Genomic DNA, 17638 nt, shown 5'->3' with positions numbered 1-17638 from the left:
TAAATTCGGCAGTTTTCTGTAGTAATTGTTTTTCAAGTGTTTTTTAAATTTAATTCAATATTATACTCTAAAATTTAAAAAATAAATTAGCAATCAAATGGCGAGCAACTTTCTTGTATTCGAGTTTGGGATCTTGCTTTTACCTCTGAGCTCGTAAAACTCAGACACGAAATGAGAAGACTAACTACTCGTGTCACTGACCATGCCCAGACGGTTACTACCCTTGTTTTTAGGTGGCATGTGGCATGATATCGTGTCATACGGTGTTGGAATAAAAATATTAAAACGTCATCTCGAAATTTATAAAAAAAAAATTTTTTGTTTGTTTTTTAATTGTCATTGCATGCGTATCTGTTAACTGTTGTGTTTTTATAATAACAATTTTGCTTCAATTAAGGTTCTAAAGGTACCAATTTCATTCTTTTATTTAACTATTTTAAGTTAAAAATTGTGATACTGGACGTCCAGATCCCCTTCATGAAATATTAATTTAATTTCTTTATGGTTAATATTTAACTGGGTTTACTAAGAGCATTTAACTTGTTTATGCGGCAAAAAAAATAACGAAAATTAATATAAACTTATTTTGAGCTTTTCTTCACAAAACAACTTTTAACTGGCTGAGCTTTATGTTATATTTACAAACTATATTCTATTTGAACTATATAGTACAAAATACAAAGTTATTGCGGCAAAAAAAATTACCAAAATTTTGTTCGCAAGATTTTTTTTGCTGAAGTTTTAAATTTAAATTTTCATTTGTTTTTTCAGGATCTTCAACATAAAAGTGAGTTGGAAAGATTGTTGGCAGCTGACAGGGATAGATTAGTTGAGGATATTAATCAACTTAAAGTAGAACGAAAACAACAACTTGAAAAGGTAATTGTTACTTTATTTTTATTTTTTTAAACTAATCTCTCAACTGAAACTAATAACACATTTTTTTATTAACTTATAAAAATTGCATTTTTTAAAGATATTTAACTTTAAAATTTAATAATTTTTTAAAAATAAGTGTTTTTTTACGGATATTTTAATGCATTTCAATTTATTCAATATTTTTAATACAGTAGACACTTTGTGTTATACAATTCAAGATACTTTTTTAATTTTATTGTATTTGTATTTTTTTTTAAATTTTGTCTTGTTTTAGGCCAAAGAGAAAATAAATGAACTACAAACCCAATACAAGTTAGCTGAAGGTTTAACAAAGCAAGAACAAGCACAACATAAATGTGATGGTAAAAAAATAAAAATTCTTTTTTTATTAGGTTGCTTATATTATTGGTATTTAAAGTATTATATGTTATTTGATACTTAGGAATTATTTTTTTATCTGAGTAAAAAATTGAGTTTGAGTAAAAATTTTAATTTAAGTGAAATTTTTAATTTGAGTCAATTTTAAATTTATGTAAAGTTTTTAATTTAAGTAAAAATTTTCTTTTGAGGAAAATTTTCAATTTGAGTAAATTTTTTTCTTTTTAGTTGAGTTACTCAACACTCGACTTCACCAAGAAGTAACAATTAGTGACGATCTCAGAACTTCACTCGACGGAGAACGACTCAAAACTCAAGAGTTACTTCACACACTGGGGGAAGAAAGAGAGCGAGTTATAGAGGTAAACTCGGAGTTGACTTCGATAAGTGAAAAAGCTGAGAAAGAAAACTCGAAGGCAAAGCAGCAGATTGAAGATATACAGTAAGTTTAGCATTTTATCGGGTTTTATTAAAAAGGTTTTTAATTTTTTTTTTAAATTAGTAGATTTTAGATTTTTGTTAAAAAGGGCCTGTTGTGGTATTGGTGTGGCTGGAACCCAAAGCCTTATGGCTTGTAATCTGATATCCTCTAATTTTTTGTGTAAAATATGGTTTTTAAAATATATATTTTAAAACTTTTATGGTAATTTTTGGCATAATTTTACTTAATGACTCTAAAGTTGTGATATAAATATTGTTAAATATTTAAAAAAAAATTTTTTGGCAGTTTTCTGTTAAAACTAATTTTTGTTTAAAAAAATTTTAAAAATTAAACAAAAAATCACAAGAATTTTTAGAAAACGAAAAAACTCTTTTTTTTCCCAGATGTGAGTTGGACAATGCTGTTGACAAAAACAAACAACTTGAAGTTTATTTAAACCAAGTATTAGGAAAAGGTGAAATGTTAAAAGCTGAACTTAGAGAAGAAAAAGAGAAACAACTTGAAAAAATTGCAATCGAAGATGAACAAATCAAAGTAAAAAAAAATTTTTTTCAAATTTTTTTTTAGTTTAAATTTTTTTTCAAAATTTTTTTAATTAAATTTTTTAGGAGCTTCAAAATGCAATCCAAATAGAAGAAATACACAAAGTTGAAGCATTCAAAGCCGTGGAAGTTGAAAGGGAAAATGTGAATGCATTGCACCAAGAACTTAATACTGTCAAAGCAACAGCTAGGGACGATATAACACAACTACAAAATAGGTAAAAAATAATTCTTTTTATGCAATTTTAGATATTATATTTAAACATTTATTTTTTAATTTTATTTTAATTTTTTTTGTGCTTATTAAAAGGAGGATTTACTATAGGTAAGCAAATTAAAAAAATAAATTTTAAAATTAAAAAAATTAAATTTATTCTGTAAAATATTTAAAAAAAAAGATGATAAAATAAAAACTAAAGATTTTTAAAACATTATCAAAAAAGAAACTATCTTAAATAAAAAAAAACAATAAAATAATTTAAAAAAAATGCAGTTGGTGAATTAAAAAACATTTTTATGTAAAAGACATTTTGTAAAAAAAACCTAATTTTAAGATTTTTATAAAATTTCTTAGATGTGAGGACCTTTCTTCCGAAATCCAAAATGAGCAAGGTAGAAACGAGGAACTCAGGAGCGCCCTCGAGCGAGAAACATCGCTGAGTCGTCACATCCAAGAGGAACTGGAGAACGAGAGACTTGTCACCGCCGAGGCTCGAGCTCATGACCGTGCAACTGTCAACGATTTACAAGCAATTCTAGGTAAGCCTTTATTTACCAATTTTTAGGGGGTTTACCAATTTTTAGGGGTGGTATTTTGCAGAAATATTTTTCAGGGGGGAACTTGTTTGGAGGGTTACTACTTTTTAGGGGTTGTTTTTTGCCAAGGTATTTTTTTAAGGGGCTGTATGTTATAGGGGGTTACTACTTTTTAGATGGGTCATTTTGTTGCAATATTTTTCAAGGGTGGGTATTAAACCATGAGGTATTTTATTATGGGTAACATTTTGCTAAAAGGGGCACTATCCTGGGGGCCCTATGTTTTAGGGGACTTTCCCTTATTTTTTGTTAAAAGTTATCCAGAAAGCTATTGACTTAAAAAAATATAAATTTAAGTTTTCATTTTTCAGAGGATGCAAAACAGGAGACTGAGAGAGTCCAGATGAGAGTTGATGTTGCAGAGAAAGAAAAGGAGGAGATCAGAAGAATTGCCGAAGATGAAAATGTTTTAGCAAGAAGAAGACTGGAAGAGGAGAGAGTTGCAAGAGATGAAGCAATTTTAAATGAAAGAAGAGCAAGAAACGATCTTCAATCTGCTCTCGAAACCGAAAAAGTAAAAAAATAAAAATCTTTTAATTGTAATAATAACACTAATAAAAGTTTTTTTTAAATACATTTATTTTTTAATCATCCTTAGTTATTTTTAACAATTTTTTTTAAATGATTAATTTTTTTTTTTCAGATGAGAAAAAGAGAAGCTCAAAAGAGGATCAAAGAGTTGGAGGAGTTGCAAGAGAGGACTTTGACTCCTCGGGAGGATCAGGAAAATCTTCTTGCTCGCAGAAGACAACTTGAGTCGATTCGACAACATCTTCAATTGGAAGCATCAAAATTACAAGTTTGTTAATTTTTAAAAAATTTAAAATATTTTAAAATTTTTTATTTTAATTTTTTTCAATTTTTTTTTAAGAATTTGGTTGATCATCCAACAACTAAAGATCACTCTTCCCCCTCTTCTTCTGTGCTGTCCTCTGATGGTGAGAAGTTGGAGTCGTTAAGAAGATCTCTAGGAGACATCCAGGGAGAATTAAAAGATCTGTACACCAATCTCTCTCTTCCGAACAGAGTAAGTTTTTCTCCTTTTTAAAAAATAAAAATTTGGGAAAAAATTAACTTAAAATATTCTATTTAATTACTTATATATTCTAAGATGCAAATAAATTAAGCCCTTTTTATAAAAAAAAAATTTTAAATCATTTTTTGTGAAGTCTTAAATTTATGTCATTTTGATTATCATTTTTAACAAAAAAGTTTGTTTATTAATCTAATAGTCTAATTTTCTTAAGATTCATCTAAAATATAACTTTTCAGTATTACAATTTGCAAAAGTTTTTCAAAATTTACAAAAACTTAAAATTTTAAACAAACTTTCATTTTTTTTAGAACAATGCCGTTCAAGCAAGTGATTTTAATGATCGCTTGTTGGAGCAAAATGGGGAACTAGCAGAGCATGCAGCTCAATCCGCATCCGAGATGAGAAGACTCCAAGATGCAATTGAGGTCCTCCAGGAACAAAAAAGAGCAGGAGAAATCACTCCTCCAGTTAACGTAAAAAAAAAATTTTTTTTCAGTTTAAAATTTTTTTTCAGTTTTTTTATAATGTTTTTCAAATTTTCATTTTTACAAATTTTTCTTAGTCTCCTTCTCATCAAAACCAACAGAAAATGGCGACAAGAATGCACAAATTATACACAAGATATTTAAGAGCTGAAAGCTTTAGAAAATCCCTCGTTTATCAAAAAAAATACTTACTTTTATTGTTGGGCGGATTTCAGGTAAGAATGACATTTTTATTAATTGTATTTTGATATAAAAAGGCCAATTTTACAGTCTTATTATAGCATAATTCTAAATATTGTTAACTCAATAACTTAACATTAATTTAGTCGGTTTTGATTGCTTTAAGTTCCTTACTTTATGGTCTTATTTATTAGCAGTGGTTGTAATCAAACCTCGGACCTCTTTGTACTTATTGTGCACATCTGCCAAAGGCAATTCAAGACGGAGTCGGGGTAACTGATGTTACTCTAAGTTTAGGTTGTAAATTCAACCTTTTTACATTGAGGATAAATAAATATAAAAAAAAATACTTTAATTAGAAATTTAAAAAATCAAAAATAAATTAACCTAAAAATTCATTTATTTTTTTGTATATAGGATTGTGAAGAAGCAACGCTAGCTCTTATTGCTCGCATGGGAGCTTACCCGAACAACGATTCACTCCGTAAACCAATCCCACATCGGTCCCGCGCATTTACTCGATTCAGGAGTGGAGTAAGGGTTGTGATTGCAGTGTGCCGGTTCGTATTTTTTTTTTTAATTTTTGAAGCATATTTAAAGTTTAAATTATTTTAACATTTGTTTTTTTTAATTTCAGTTTAAAATTTTTGGTTGGAAAATGGAGGAGGGCTAGTAACACAGTGAGCCAAGCAATCCAGAGTAAACATGGTTACCCCGTTCTCAGTTCATCGTCAAGTAATGGTTTGTAAAATTTATTTCAAAAATTTTACAAAAATTTTTTTTTATCATTTTTACTTTTTATAGGTTTTCCTTTGCAATCCTCACGCGTTCGTTTTGACCCCATGACGTCATCGCATCATACGCTGACGTCACGCACGCCGTCGCCTTCACCCCGTAGTGGGGGAATCTCCCCATCTTACTACGGGGGTTACCCGACTGGGGAACCACCGCGCAGTGCCCTTGAACCAACCAGGACACACGCGGATCGCCCTTTTGACCTGCAGAGACCAATGACGTCATGGGTGGGTGGTGAGAGGAGTTACAGCGGGGAATACCCCTCCAGCGATAGAGGGTACAGTGCGGGGTTAAGAAGGGGTTATAATGGGGTGAATGGAGATTCAAGGTTGACCAATGATCAGTCAAGTTATACTTCAATGAATCGGTGAGTTAAATTTTTTTATAAAAATTAAAAAATTAATTAAATATTTCATTACTTTTAAATTCACTTTTGTTTTTCTTTGTTAGTTTTGTTGAATTTTCTTTGTTTGTTTGTTTTATTTTTTTGTCGAGGTACTGTCTTAAACTTTTAAAATAAATATTAAAGTCATTTAGTTAATAAAAATATGTGAAAAAATATAATTTAAAAAAACTTCCAACAATTCTTTTAAATTTGTCTTTTTTAATGGTTTAAATATATATTATTTTTTATTTAAAACATTTTATTATTTTTATGTTTTAGGTCTAGACCTTCACAAACTGATCCATCTTTGAACGAATACATTCAAAAACTTGAAAATATTCAAAATAAATTGGGACAGCCAAACAGTAGTAGATATCCAAGATAGAACAAAAATAAATGTAAAAAAAATTTATTACTACCTCCAAGAATATCTTCAAATTAAATTTTTTACAAAAGTTCTTCAAAAATAAAAATATTTCAGAAAAAAAATTATTATTTGGTTCTTACAAATTTAATGTAGCAACTTTATATACTTCAGTTTAAAGTTGAATATTTTTTATTATTATTAATACTATTATTGTTGTATATAAAACGGACAATATTATTGTTATAGCTGTTATGTAAATATTGATATTGGTTATTGTGTACATTATAGGCATAGGTATTTTATTGTTTACATTGATATTATATTAGCCAAACATAATACTGTTTAACTTATACAACTTTGTATATATATATATATATAAGTTAGAACTGAAACTGTTTTTTTTTGCCAATGCCTTTTTTTACTTTTTTATGTCAATTTAAAATTTAGGCGCAAAAATTATATATTTTTTATATACGTTGGGCTAACTATTAAAACATTTTTCACTATTGTTTTTGAACTATTTTTAGCAACTGTGAACTTATTACTGAAAATGTAGCAACCGTCCTCTGCTTGTGTTTTTGCTTATGTTACCGTATTTTTTTGCTATGATTTTACTGTTAAGTACGTTATGTTTTTTTTGTAATGTGAATCCTATATAAGAAATACATTCTACTAGAATTTCAAGAAAACTAAAACTGTAAGCTATTTTAAGATTAAGTTAAATTAAAGAAACGAACCCTAAATTTTGGCAGAAAATACTGAATAATATTGACTAAAGCCACCAAAAAAGTTTATATTTTTATTCCACTATATATGCCAGCGAAATGAACAATTTGTTTATATTATTCGATAAATTCAACAAAAACAAAACATTTTTTCATACGTTTTATAACATTTACGAACTAGGTGTCATTTCCAGGCTATAGATCAATCAAAAACGAAAAGTGTTACGTCATAAACGTTGTACGGCACTGTACATTTAATTAGTTGTTTTGTATTTGTGTAATGATGTATTTACGCTGTCTGATTCACAGCGGAAGGGCTTGATTAGTTAACAGTTTTGACCAGAAATCGTAACGTCTAATTATACGAAATTTACCAGACTTTAAAATACAACATGGCGTCTAACAATTTTCAACAGAAAAGTGAGATAATGAGTAAAATAATACAGGCTAATTCAATGCAGAATCTGAGTTTTGAAAATTCGACGATGCCCGCTTCTGTTGAGTACAAACTGATCTGCGGGTTTCCCTTTTTTTGTAACGATTCAGCCATAATTGATTGCCATGATACTATTCTACTAAACTGCAGCTCTTGTAACAACTGGATTGGGTTTATTTTTATTGCTTTCTGTGTTATTCTTGGTTTACTAATACTGTTTGGTAATGTTCTAGTTATTTGGACAGTTGTAGTCTGCAAGGATAAAAGCAACTACAACAAAATAAAAGCATCCTTAGCTGTCGCTGATTTATTATCAGGTACATTATGTAACCCAAGCATCATTTTAAGTAAAATTTGCCTTACATAAACTGTATTGTAGACCAATATAAACATACAATGATCTACCATACATTTCATTTCTAACTATTAAAGTTTTTACTTTATATTATTTTGTATAGCTTTTCAGTTACTGGTGGTGGTAGTGCACAATTTTTTATGGACTATCTACTCAGACTCTAGACAAGTGATCACCCAAGAGTTTGAATTAGTAGGATCTCCAATTGCATCTTTAGCTGGGATATTTTTTCTTCTAGGCTTTACAGGGTCGATGTACCACCTTCTATATTTAGGAATCTTACGTTTAATCGCCATTAATTGGCCACTGAAGTACAAAACATTAAGTGATTTTAAATTTTATTGTGGAATAGCGGCAGTGTGGCTAATGGCTTTTATGACTGCGACCTTTCCAGGTAAAACTAAAATAATATTTTATGTATTATAAGTAAGTGCTCTTTTTTAAAAGCCTGGTACATGTAGTTTGTTATCTTCCTAAGCTCCTCCTTTCTTACTTAATTGTTGTCTAATTTTATTTACAGTTTGGTTTAGTGGATTGGTGGATTTTGTTTACTATTCGAACATTCTTCTGTATTTTGCTTCTCCAGTTAACGCTATGAAATCTTCATTCACGATTTCGGCAGTTTTAGTCAATATGTTTGTTGCAGCTCCATATGTTTTAATGGTAAATGTAGCTTTTAAAACTAATTTTTAAAATTAAAAAATGATTATACTAATATAAAGATTGTATTTTAGACAATATTAACCGTTCTAACGACGATTATAGTTCGCTATCGACTGAACAAAGCCAGAGAAATAAGAAATGCTTATTATGTTAATAATAAGAGAGAGATAGCCTTATTTAAAACCGTTGCAATTATGCAACTGGGCTTTTCAATTGTGCTAGGTAAGTACAAAACTTAACTTGTTAAGCTAGTTTTGCGTTGTTAGAATTACCTAAGTTTGACATACATAGACCTACTATGTTAAGTAAATATAAAGCAGTTTTAATATTTAACTTTCTATGTATCAAAGTTATGCGGTTGTTCGTTTCAAAAATCTTGTGTTTTTTTATTGACAGTTCCTGTAATTGTTGTTGAGGTTATGTACTTCTTGAATCACATTTCTTGCGACCGTTTGACAGTTCCTTTTGTACTTACCACATATATATCATTTCTTAACGGGTAAGCCAACAAAAAAATTCACAAACTAAAGCACCCTGACATTTAAAAAAACATATTATGTTTAGTTTAGTCAACGTGTTGATATATAGCGTCAGAGACCAATCATTTAGATCTATTGTGAGCGACAAGTTCTTTAAAAAAAGGGCGCCCAGGCCTAGGCTTGTATTCAAGTAGCTGTACTTAAAATTTGTTTTAAAACTTGAGTCAAGCGTGGATATTATTTGTAGAAAACTCAATTGTAAGAGAACTATATGTAAATTTTTAAAGACATTACGTTTTATTACTTCTTTTTATTTCGATATATTTTAAGCTGGTATTAAACATTATTTTTAGAAATTGTTTAGTAGTGAAATGACTTTTTGAAACGTAGTATCAAAATCTTAACGTCAAAAGTCTAGTAGCATAAACAATTAAGATAAAACTACCAATCAAAAACCAGCAAAGAAATAGTAAAATATTTGTAAAACTACCAAAAAATGTTAGTTTGTGGTGTTTAATTAAGCTAACTTAACACCCTAGATAAGTTTCAAAACCTTTAACAGTTCCTACAGTTCCTAGTTTTTTAGGACATTTTTGGGTATTACTTTTTTTGAATGAAACGGTATGTTAGTTATACCATATGTTGGTGTTTGCCTCAACACTTAGGGTCAAGCCTACATTTTTAACAAAATATGTATTTATTGCTAGTGTTTTAATTTGCATTGTTGGAGGAGCTAGTTGTGTCTTCATTTAACTTTTCCTTTGAAGTTCTTTTATACAGCTGGGTTTTAAGTAGGGCATTAATTTGGCGCAATTCTTCCATCTTTTTATCGGTTTCAGCCATCCACTTTGCATATTTTTCGTCCCATTGGTCTCGTTTCTAAAACAAAAATCATTGTATACTTTCACTATAAAACACTGCTATTTTATTTAAAGAAATAAATGCCTAATTTAAACAAGCCAAAAGACATATTTAGCTTTGAGTTATAAAAATTTGACTGAATGAGTGGAATTATAAAAAAATCGGTTGAACGACTAGCCATAAGCCTAATACCTTAAATTCAGCCTTGTCAGTTTCCTGTAACCACAACGCCTCTTTTTCACTAAGTTGTTCGTTAAGATTATCTACTTGATCACGCAGTGTTGCGTTCTCCGCTATCAAGCCGTTTATGTAAGATTCTCTGTCACTACAATATCAAATTATAACACTTGTTAAAACTTGAATTATAATATGAAAATATATAACCTTAATATAAAAAGGTTATAAACATAATATACTTACGTATTTTCTCTGTGTTTTCCTTCTTCTTGCATAGCTTTAAGCTCTAATTTCTCTCGCAATCTCTCAAGTTCTGAAGAGGAATCATCTGCGATTGCGCCTTTCTCTCTTAGCTCGGCTTTTAGTCGTTCAATTTCTAAACCATGTTCTTCTTTTAGCAACTCAATGCTTTTAGTTAGCTTGTCTCTTTGTTTAGTAATTTCTGCTAACTTGATTCTAAAATCCTTCTCTTGTTGTACCCTAGTTGCTTCAGAGTAAGCAAGTTTTCGTTCTAACTCTTGGTGTTTTGAAATTTCAACGGAATTTCGGCCGAGACTTGGATGTCCAACTTCGATTACTTCTCGTTCACGTTTGACAATCAAACTGTTTTTAGCCTTTCGAAGGTCATCCAATCTCTTAAAATATATATTTACATATTGCGGTCAACGAACATTAAGTTGTTGCAATTTAAAGTATATAACTTGTGTTTTAATACAAGCAAATGTGATGTTTACATTAAAAAATGATGTTAGGTTAGACTACTTAAGTTTATCACACTGCGAAATATTTGCACAATAGTTTAACGTATATAGTAGTTCGTGGCAAAAAAAGAAAACAAATAAGTATTTTGTGGTGTTTTAATCAGTCTTGCCTGTTTGTATTTTGATACTTCATTTTCTAATGCCTTTATTCTTTCCTTTAAAACAAACACACTTTCATCTTTTCCACGTATTTTACTCATTCTACCCTAGATTTATTAAAGTTGATATCACAAAGGAAAAATATCATAAAATTTACAATATTTAACTCATATTTCTTAAAACTACTTAACCTTATATTAGTTAAAAGGCCTGAAAGGCGATACAATAACTTTCACTCGACAATAAGTACGTATTGTTAAGATTTTCTCTATTGTTCGCTAAACATTTCATTCAAGTGCTTATTGGTTTAAAAAAATGTCAAAATATTGGAGAATTTCTCTAATTTTTTTAAAAAAACATAATATAATATTATTTTGCTAATTTCTATTTAAAAACAAATAGCATAAAACAATATCAGGTTAAAGACTTTTGCTTTTTTTTATAAAATAGAGGATAAACATTTATTGTTAAATTATTAATAACAGCTTTATTTAAGATTTAAACAATAATATTCATTGGGGATTTTTGTTCAACTATTTATTCCAAGGTATTTTGTTTGTTTCTTAAAAAATATTTATTTTACTTGTTAAAAATGTCTGAAGAAACACGAAGAGGTAATGACGATGAAGAAAGGGGACCTGGTAAGTAAGGCAATATAAATTTATGCTTGTTTTTGTATTTATGACGGCCATGTTGTTGACGTTGTCGTTGACCAATTAAATAAATTTTGTTTATTGTTTTTGACCACCCCCAGTTTTGTAGCTCGGCCAGTATTATTAAAATGTCAAATTACACAAAATTTAATTATTTAAAAAATTAACACGCATCGCAATTCTTTTGTCAGAGTCAGTTTTTCTAGGCAGAGATCTAGAAAAGAACTAACAGACAAATATATCAATCAGCAGTTTAATTATTGGGCAAAATAATCTGTAATATTTCAAACTGCCACAGTCAACTCGAAAATGGGGTAGTTAATGTTACTCTATGTAAAGGCTGTAAAGCTGGCCTTTCTACATCGAGGATAAATAAATACCCAAAAAAATAGTTTGGTTAGTAATCTACAATTTAAAAAAAAAACATTTGTGAGATAATTAGACTGATACATAGGAATCGATGTTTGCACAGGACCTTGTTTAATGCATTCTTCAACTTTTAATTTTTTTGTTTTGTTGAAATTTAGTTGTGCAATAAATTATACAAAATTTAAACTTGAACTTTTTATTTGAGGTGCTTCCTACCATTTATTTGAAGTGATGTCAGATCTCATCGACAAATTAAAACTTTTAAATTACGAGGAACATTTTATAAGAAAGTATAACATCAAGGCAATTTCAAGGTGGTTCTTTTAAAATTGTTACAAAAGTGTGACAGACTTTTTTTTTTTTAGATAAACAAAAAGGCTGGCATGTGGTGTAGTGGTAAAAAAACTTGCTACACCACATAAGGTCATGGGCTCAATACTCATTGCTGTGATGCTGTAGCGCCCTCGAGTAAGGCGCTATAAATGGTATGAACTTCTGCTGAGCCAACACTTAGTCAGCAGTATAATTATTCAGCTATTATAATCTATAATATCCCAAACTGACACAGACAACTCAAGACTGGGTCGGAGTAACTGATGTTACTCTATATTTAGGTTGGGCATTCGACCTTCCCACATCCAGGATAAAGATATATACAAAAAAAAAATCGTTTTAATAGGGCACTCCATAACATATTAGGAATCACAAAAAAAACATGTAACTTTAGACTAAAATTAGGTTTTTTAGTCTAAATTAAGGGTATAATCTATTTACAACTCTTTTTTTTTTTAAATGAAACATTAAAAATAAAGTACTTTTCTAATTTTTTTAACAAGTAAATGTCTGCTTTAATGATTTTGCTACAAAAACTCCTGTTAGGCGAAACAAATTTTGATGGCATGTCAAGTTGTTTTAAACTCAATAGTGGCTAATAATCGCAGCTCATAAGTGTACCCACTATTATAATGCTATTCTTTTATCATAAACATATAATAATTTACTAAAATTTTATTTTTTTATTTTTTAGACACTACTTTGCTTTACCTACAAACCCAGGAGAGCAATTCTACTTGTTCACAGCCTTAAGTGCTTGGTTGATTAATGTTGGAGGAAGACCGTTTGAGATGCCCCAGGAATATGATGATCCTAACGCCACAATATCAAATATACTGGATGAATTAAGACGATTTGTAAGATTTCATAATTAATATCTTGATATACCTAGTACTGCGATTTTTCTACTCTTTAAACTAAGTAATAAATTTAATTTTTTTATTTTATTTATATTTAAAATTTTTTAAGGGTACCCCATTCGATTTTCCACCTTCAAAGTTGAAGACAGGAAGTGGTGAATATGCTTGCTTTGTTCTTGACCGTCTTGCTGAAGTTGCTCTTCTTAGCACTCAGTTTTCCTGGAACACGTAATTTATTAAATATTTTGACAAACTATATAGTTTTTTAAATATTTTTTTTACTAAATTTTGTTAAAAAAAAATTTAATTTTTTTTTTTTAAGTCCCATGTATCCACTTGAGGAGGCGGATGAGGAAGAAGTGATCCAGGAAGAGGATGAGGCAGCTGAGTTAAAGTTGGATCAGATGGAGGATGTTGCTGTGGAGGGAGGGTCAGAAGATGGAGAGGATGAAGCCGGACCTTTCTTGGATCTTACCACAACATCAACTCAGGTTTTTGTGAAAGATTTTTTTTATTTTTAGGAAAAAAATTTAGTTTACTGTATTCTACCAGTGTGGTGTAGTGGTCGGAACACTTCGCTTTACTACATGAGACCCTGGGTTCGATTACCACTGCTTCCTTGCTGTAGTCCCCTTGAGTAAAGCTATAATTGTAAGCAAATAATGCTAAGCCAAAACTTAATCATAGGTTAAATTACTGGCAATTATAAATTATAATATCACAAACTCCCGAAGTCAACTCGAGACTGGATTTGTGTAACTGATGTTACTCGATGTCCTAGTTCAATTTCTTGTAATTGTCTTGCTATATATACTTATGTTGTAATCGCAATAAAAATGACTTGTTTAATAAATTTATAACACTTAAATCGTTTCAAAACACTCATATATTTGTTTTTAAACTTCATTAATATTTAAAATAATTTATACACAATTTAGTATCATAATTTTTTAACAAACCATTATATTTTTTTATATTTAATTTAGAACAAAGATGCAGGCAAACAAGCTGAAATATTACAATCAAAAACAAATGCAGATGAATGGAGGTTAGAAGTTGAAAGAGTAACTCCTTCACTAAAAGGTAAATTAATCTTATTAATTTTTTACTCTAAATTTTACTAACAAATAATGACATTGAAATATCTGACAGTTTTATTCGTAAATAGGTTGTTGTTTCGTAAATAGGTTGTTGTTTAAGAAAATAATAATTTACCCATAAATTTTACTATTAAAATCAATTAAACAGCTAACTTTTCCACAGATGTTTTAAATAATTTTTTGTAATGCTTTAATAAATTTTTTTGTATTTTTACAAGGATTATCAATAAATTATTTATTTAAAGTAAAATTTTGAATCAGTGACTTTTATTAATATATTGTTAAATAGGCATATATTAAAAGTTTTGTGTTTTAAATTATCAATTATTTCTTAGTAACAATACGAAGTGATAACAAAGATTGGAGAACGCATGTTGATCAAATGCACCAACATAGAACTGGTATCGACACTTCTCTATCTGAGGCTACGGTAAGCTTTATTATAAGTTAAAAAAATACAAGCCCCATGCTTAATTGAAAATTTTATCTCAATAAATTTTAACACAAAATTATATATACACAACTTTTAACACAAAAGTTGACATTTTTTAAAAATTTGTTTTATGCGTTATTTTTATTTACAGATATTTTAAATTTTTACAAGAATAAGAAATTGTATTTTTATTTGAGTCACAACATTTATTTTAAATGTTTAATATTTTTATACTGTTAGGTTCAACTTGATAAATTACATGATGACATTCGTAAGACTCTGGAGAAAATTGCAAGTCGTGAAAAGTACATCAACAATCAGTTAGAACATCATGTTCAGGAATATAGAAGTGTTCAGGACAGTCTTGCTCAGGTGAAGAACATCATTAAAATAAACATTAATAATTTTTTCTTTTTATGGTTATTTTGGAGTTATTTTTATTAACAAGCAAAACTTGTTTTTTCTTTTTAATGCTTTAAAACATCTGCCCACTTCATGAAGTCCTTGGTTTGATCACTTTTCTTATGCCTAAACGCTCTCGAATTAGGCGCTATAAATGGTATAAACTCCTGCTGAGCCAACCCTTAATCAGCAGTTTAACAATTCATATCCATAATATCCCAAGCTGCCAAAGGCAACTCGAGACTTGGTCAGGGTAGCTAATGTTATTCTATGTTTGGGTCGTGAAGTTGACCTTCCCACATTGAGGATAAAGATATATAAAAAAATATGCTGCACTGCGTTACACTAAAATAATGATCTATTTGTATATATGTGTAACAGGCAAAGGAAAAGTACAAGCAAGGTAGTGGTGGGGTTACAGATCATTCCAGGACTTTGGCTGAGATAACCGAGGAATTGGAAAAAGTTAAATTGGAGATGGAGGACAGAGGAAGTAGTATGACTGACGGAGGTAAGATGTTTTTCAACTTCCTAATTATTTGTAATTTTTTGTTTACATCAAGCTGACTATAAACTATGTTACACATTTTTGGAAAAGTTTCTTAAAGTTTTGGTGCTTTTTTATTCTTTTTTAAAAACGATTGTGATTTTAAAGTAATAAAAATCAAAAATATAATTTTTTTAAAATTTTTTAGTAAATGAAGATTTGTTAATTGTAATTCTTTTTATTTATTTAACTTTATAATGCAATGTTGTTGATTTCTTTAAACTCCATTTTTTAAATGATATTTTAATTTCACATTCTAATATTTCAGCTCCTTTGGTCAAAATCAAGCAAACTTTAAATCGACTCAAAACTGAATCAGTTCAAATGGATATAAGGATTGGAGTAATTGAACATGTGTTAATGCAGGTTAGCAATCAGTTCTTTCTTATTAAATCAAATATTAACAAAAGGACTCACAAGAAAATATTTTATTATCTTGTATAATTTGTTGCAAAATATTGTTTACTTAAAAAATACTGAGATATCATATTTTACTTATAATATGATATACTAGTCAATTGTCTGTTCTATATGCTGCATACCGTTTGTTGTAATATGGTCGCAACTTGCTACTAATATATGCCTGTAATAATTTACCTGCCTACCACAAACAGCATTTTTTAAGCCCTTAAATTGGACAGGCTTATATAAACATATATATCGTCTACTAAGCTTAATTGTATATGAAAAACTGGTCGTTGCAACTATGTTATAGGGGTTGGAGATAAAACTGAGCCATAAAATAGCCAAAATCTGATTCCTTAAAAATGGATAAAAAAACTCGTTTTTGATGCATTTACATTCAAATTAAACATTTTTTGTTTTACTAACTTATTTAACAAGGTTTTAAAAATATGTTAATTTTTATTTTTTTTGAAAATAGTTTCAAGTACTTAAAAACAAACTTTTTTGTAGGCCACACTTCGAGACAAAACTTTAATGCGGAAAGATATGAACAATCCCAATCTTTCAAATCTAACCAATCACATCAACGCGCTGGTAGACGACGACCAAGACAGAAATATATATGCCGGAATTTAAAAAAACATTATTTACTTTGTGATTTTTTTAGTGTGTAAATATTCGTTTATACTTTTATAGATTATACAAATGATATTTGAAATAAAGTGTTTTTAGAATATGTTGTCATTTTATTTAAAATAAAATATACTTACAATGTGTTCTGTAGGAAAAGTTTCATATTAAACTTTTTAATAACTTGAAAATAGAGAAAAAGAATTACAAATTTTGGTGTATTAAAATATAAGTAGCCTAATATCATGAATTGTTTATTTTTTTAAATACTTTTTTAATAGTTAAAAAGCAAAACAAAAATATGTTACTTGGTGGAAAATCTTTAGAATTTCACGATACCTGCCAAAAACCTTATCTGCGCAAAATGAGAACATTTTGGTTTCTTTATTTTAAATAAAAAACAAACGAGTTTGGCTGCAAGCTTTAAGTAATGGTGGCTTGATAAGCGTTGTTTTGTTTACCATCGTAGTAAGGCAAGCCTGAGTAAAATTAACATAATTCTTAAACTGGCATACTACAATTACATTACAATTCTAGCAAAGTGTTTTTGTTTAGTTAAACTAAAGAGTAAAAAAAAGGTAGAACTACAGAATAAACAGAATAGTTTTAGAACATTAGAAGTTTAGATTTGATTAGTAGGGTTATAGTTTTTATCCTTTTAATGCTTTTACACTTGATTTGCAATTTTACGGATGCTATCATAGCATATAGTATAATACAATTAAGTAATATGATGAATATTATTTAAAGCGGATTTACACGACAATCCAAAGATTTTGAACTTGAAGATGCACAATTAGGTAATGATATTTATTTATAAAGTTATTAATACATTTTGAACTATTTTTAAATGGGCCTGATAAAGTGTTGTTTAAATGTGTACAATTAATCTAATACAAAAAATTTCGAATATGTTTTTGTAAAAACATGGTACATGTTAAAATTGGAGTAATTTATATGTGACGAGGTGGCCGAGTGGTTAAGGCGATGGACTGCTAATCCATTGTGCTCTGCACGCGTGGGTTCGAATACCATCCTCGTCGCT

General features: G+C 29.0%; 4 protein-coding genes and 1 non-coding gene across 5 annotated transcripts in view; 4 read left to right on the top strand and 1 right to left on the bottom strand.

Annotated features, from left to right (window-relative positions):
• The window catches only part of LOC145743773 (uncharacterized), a 48491-nt gene extending 41599 nt beyond the window's left edge, over positions 1-6892 (top strand). Inside the window, exons 65-80 of the mRNA XM_082561816.1 lie at positions 91-213; positions 772-879; positions 1154-1241; positions 1486-1699; positions 2083-2233; positions 2308-2459; positions 2816-3000; positions 3369-3571; positions 3701-3856; positions 3929-4084; positions 4402-4566; positions 4656-4793; positions 5176-5318; positions 5396-5499; positions 5563-5920; positions 6218-6892. Of these exons, the coding sequence (XP_082417942.1) occupies positions 91-213; positions 772-879; positions 1154-1241; positions 1486-1699; positions 2083-2233; positions 2308-2459; positions 2816-3000; positions 3369-3571; positions 3701-3856; positions 3929-4084; positions 4402-4566; positions 4656-4793; positions 5176-5318; positions 5396-5499; positions 5563-5920; positions 6218-6323 (2550 nt within the window). The 3' untranslated portion in view covers positions 6324-6892. The remainder of the gene's footprint in view (positions 1-90; positions 214-771; positions 880-1153; positions 1242-1485; positions 1700-2082; positions 2234-2307; positions 2460-2815; positions 3001-3368; positions 3572-3700; positions 3857-3928; positions 4085-4401; positions 4567-4655; positions 4794-5175; positions 5319-5395; positions 5500-5562; positions 5921-6217) is intronic.
• A 530-nt stretch (positions 6893-7422) lies between these two features.
• LOC145742534 (uncharacterized) lies at positions 7423-9157 on the top strand. The gene is made up of 6 exons (XM_082560310.1): positions 7423-7783; positions 7925-8215; positions 8342-8484; positions 8556-8706; positions 8881-8983; positions 9049-9157. Exons 1-6 carry the CDS (start codon positions 7423-7425, stop codon positions 9155-9157), a joined length of 1158 nt encoding a protein of 385 aa, XP_082416436.1.
• A 154-nt stretch (positions 9158-9311) lies between these two features.
• Positions 9312-10983, bottom strand: LOC145743231 (uncharacterized). Its single transcript, XM_082561147.1, has 4 exons — positions 10873-10983; positions 10245-10636; positions 10017-10149; positions 9312-9842 (listed from the first exon to the last, which is right to left on the bottom strand). The coding sequence occupies exons 1-4, from the start codon at positions 10960-10962 to the stop codon at positions 9675-9677; spliced, it is 783 nt and encodes a 260-aa protein (XP_082417273.1). The 5' UTR covers positions 10963-10983; the 3' UTR covers positions 9312-9674.
• Positions 10984-11388: 405 nt separating this feature from the next.
• On the top strand, positions 11389-16829 carry LOC145741844 (intraflagellar transport protein 57 homolog). The gene is made up of 11 exons (XM_082559510.1): positions 11389-11502; positions 12089-12197; positions 12911-13073; positions 13186-13304; positions 13399-13567; positions 14063-14159; positions 14512-14606; positions 14850-14981; positions 15393-15522; positions 15827-15924; positions 16474-16829. The coding sequence occupies exons 1-11, from the start codon at positions 11454-11456 to the stop codon at positions 16597-16599; spliced, it is 1287 nt and encodes a 428-aa protein (XP_082415636.1). The 5' UTR covers positions 11389-11453; the 3' UTR covers positions 16600-16829.
• A 725-nt stretch (positions 16830-17554) lies between these two features.
• On the top strand, positions 17555-17636 carry Trnas-gcu (transfer RNA serine (anticodon GCU)). Its single transcript has one exon. It is a non-coding gene; the product is annotated as a tRNA-Ser (tRNA).
• The last annotated feature ends 2 nt before the right edge of the window (positions 17637-17638 follow it).

The sequence above is a fragment of the Corella eumyota genome, chromosome 2 (assembly GCF_963082875.1).
Source record: "Corella eumyota chromosome 2, kaCorEumy4.1, whole genome shotgun sequence".
Lineage (NCBI taxonomy): Eukaryota > Metazoa > Chordata > Ascidiacea > Phlebobranchia > Corellidae > Corella > Corella eumyota.
This window is presented reverse-complemented; position numbering and strand designations above follow the sequence as displayed.

Bases quoted from the DNA above. Each gene is read 5' to 3' on its own strand.
- LOC145742534 (XM_082560310.1), top strand. From the start codon at position 7,423: ATGGCGTCTAACAATTTTCAACAGAAAAGTGAGATAATGAGTAAAATA. The intron at 7,784-7,924 runs GTACATTATGTA...TATTTTGTATAG, and splicing joins TGTCGCTGATTTATTATCAG to CTTTTCAGTTACTGGTGGTG. The intron at 8,485-8,555 runs GTAAATGTAGCT...ATTGTATTTTAG, and splicing joins CAGCTCCATATGTTTTAATG to ACAATATTAACCGTTCTAAC.
- LOC145743231 (XM_082561147.1), bottom strand. From the start codon at position 10,962: ATGAGTAAAATACGTGGAAAAGATGAAAGTGTGTTTGTTTTAAAGGAA. The intron at 10,637-10,872 runs GCAAGACTGATT...ATATATTTTAAG, and splicing joins AAGTATCAAAATACAAACAG to AGATTGGATGACCTTCGAAA. The intron at 10,150-10,244 runs GTAAGTATATTA...TTGATATTGTAG, and splicing joins GGAAAACACAGAGAAAATAC to TGACAGAGAATCTTACATAA.
- LOC145741844 (XM_082559510.1), top strand. From the start codon at position 11,454: ATGTCTGAAGAAACACGAAGAGGTAATGACGATGAAGAAAGGGGACCT. The intron at 13,074-13,185 runs GTAAGATTTCAT...AAATTTTTTAAG, and splicing joins TGGATGAATTAAGACGATTT to GGTACCCCATTCGATTTTCC. The intron at 14,982-15,392 runs GTGAAGAACATC...TATGTGTAACAG, and splicing joins TTCAGGACAGTCTTGCTCAG to GCAAAGGAAAAGTACAAGCA.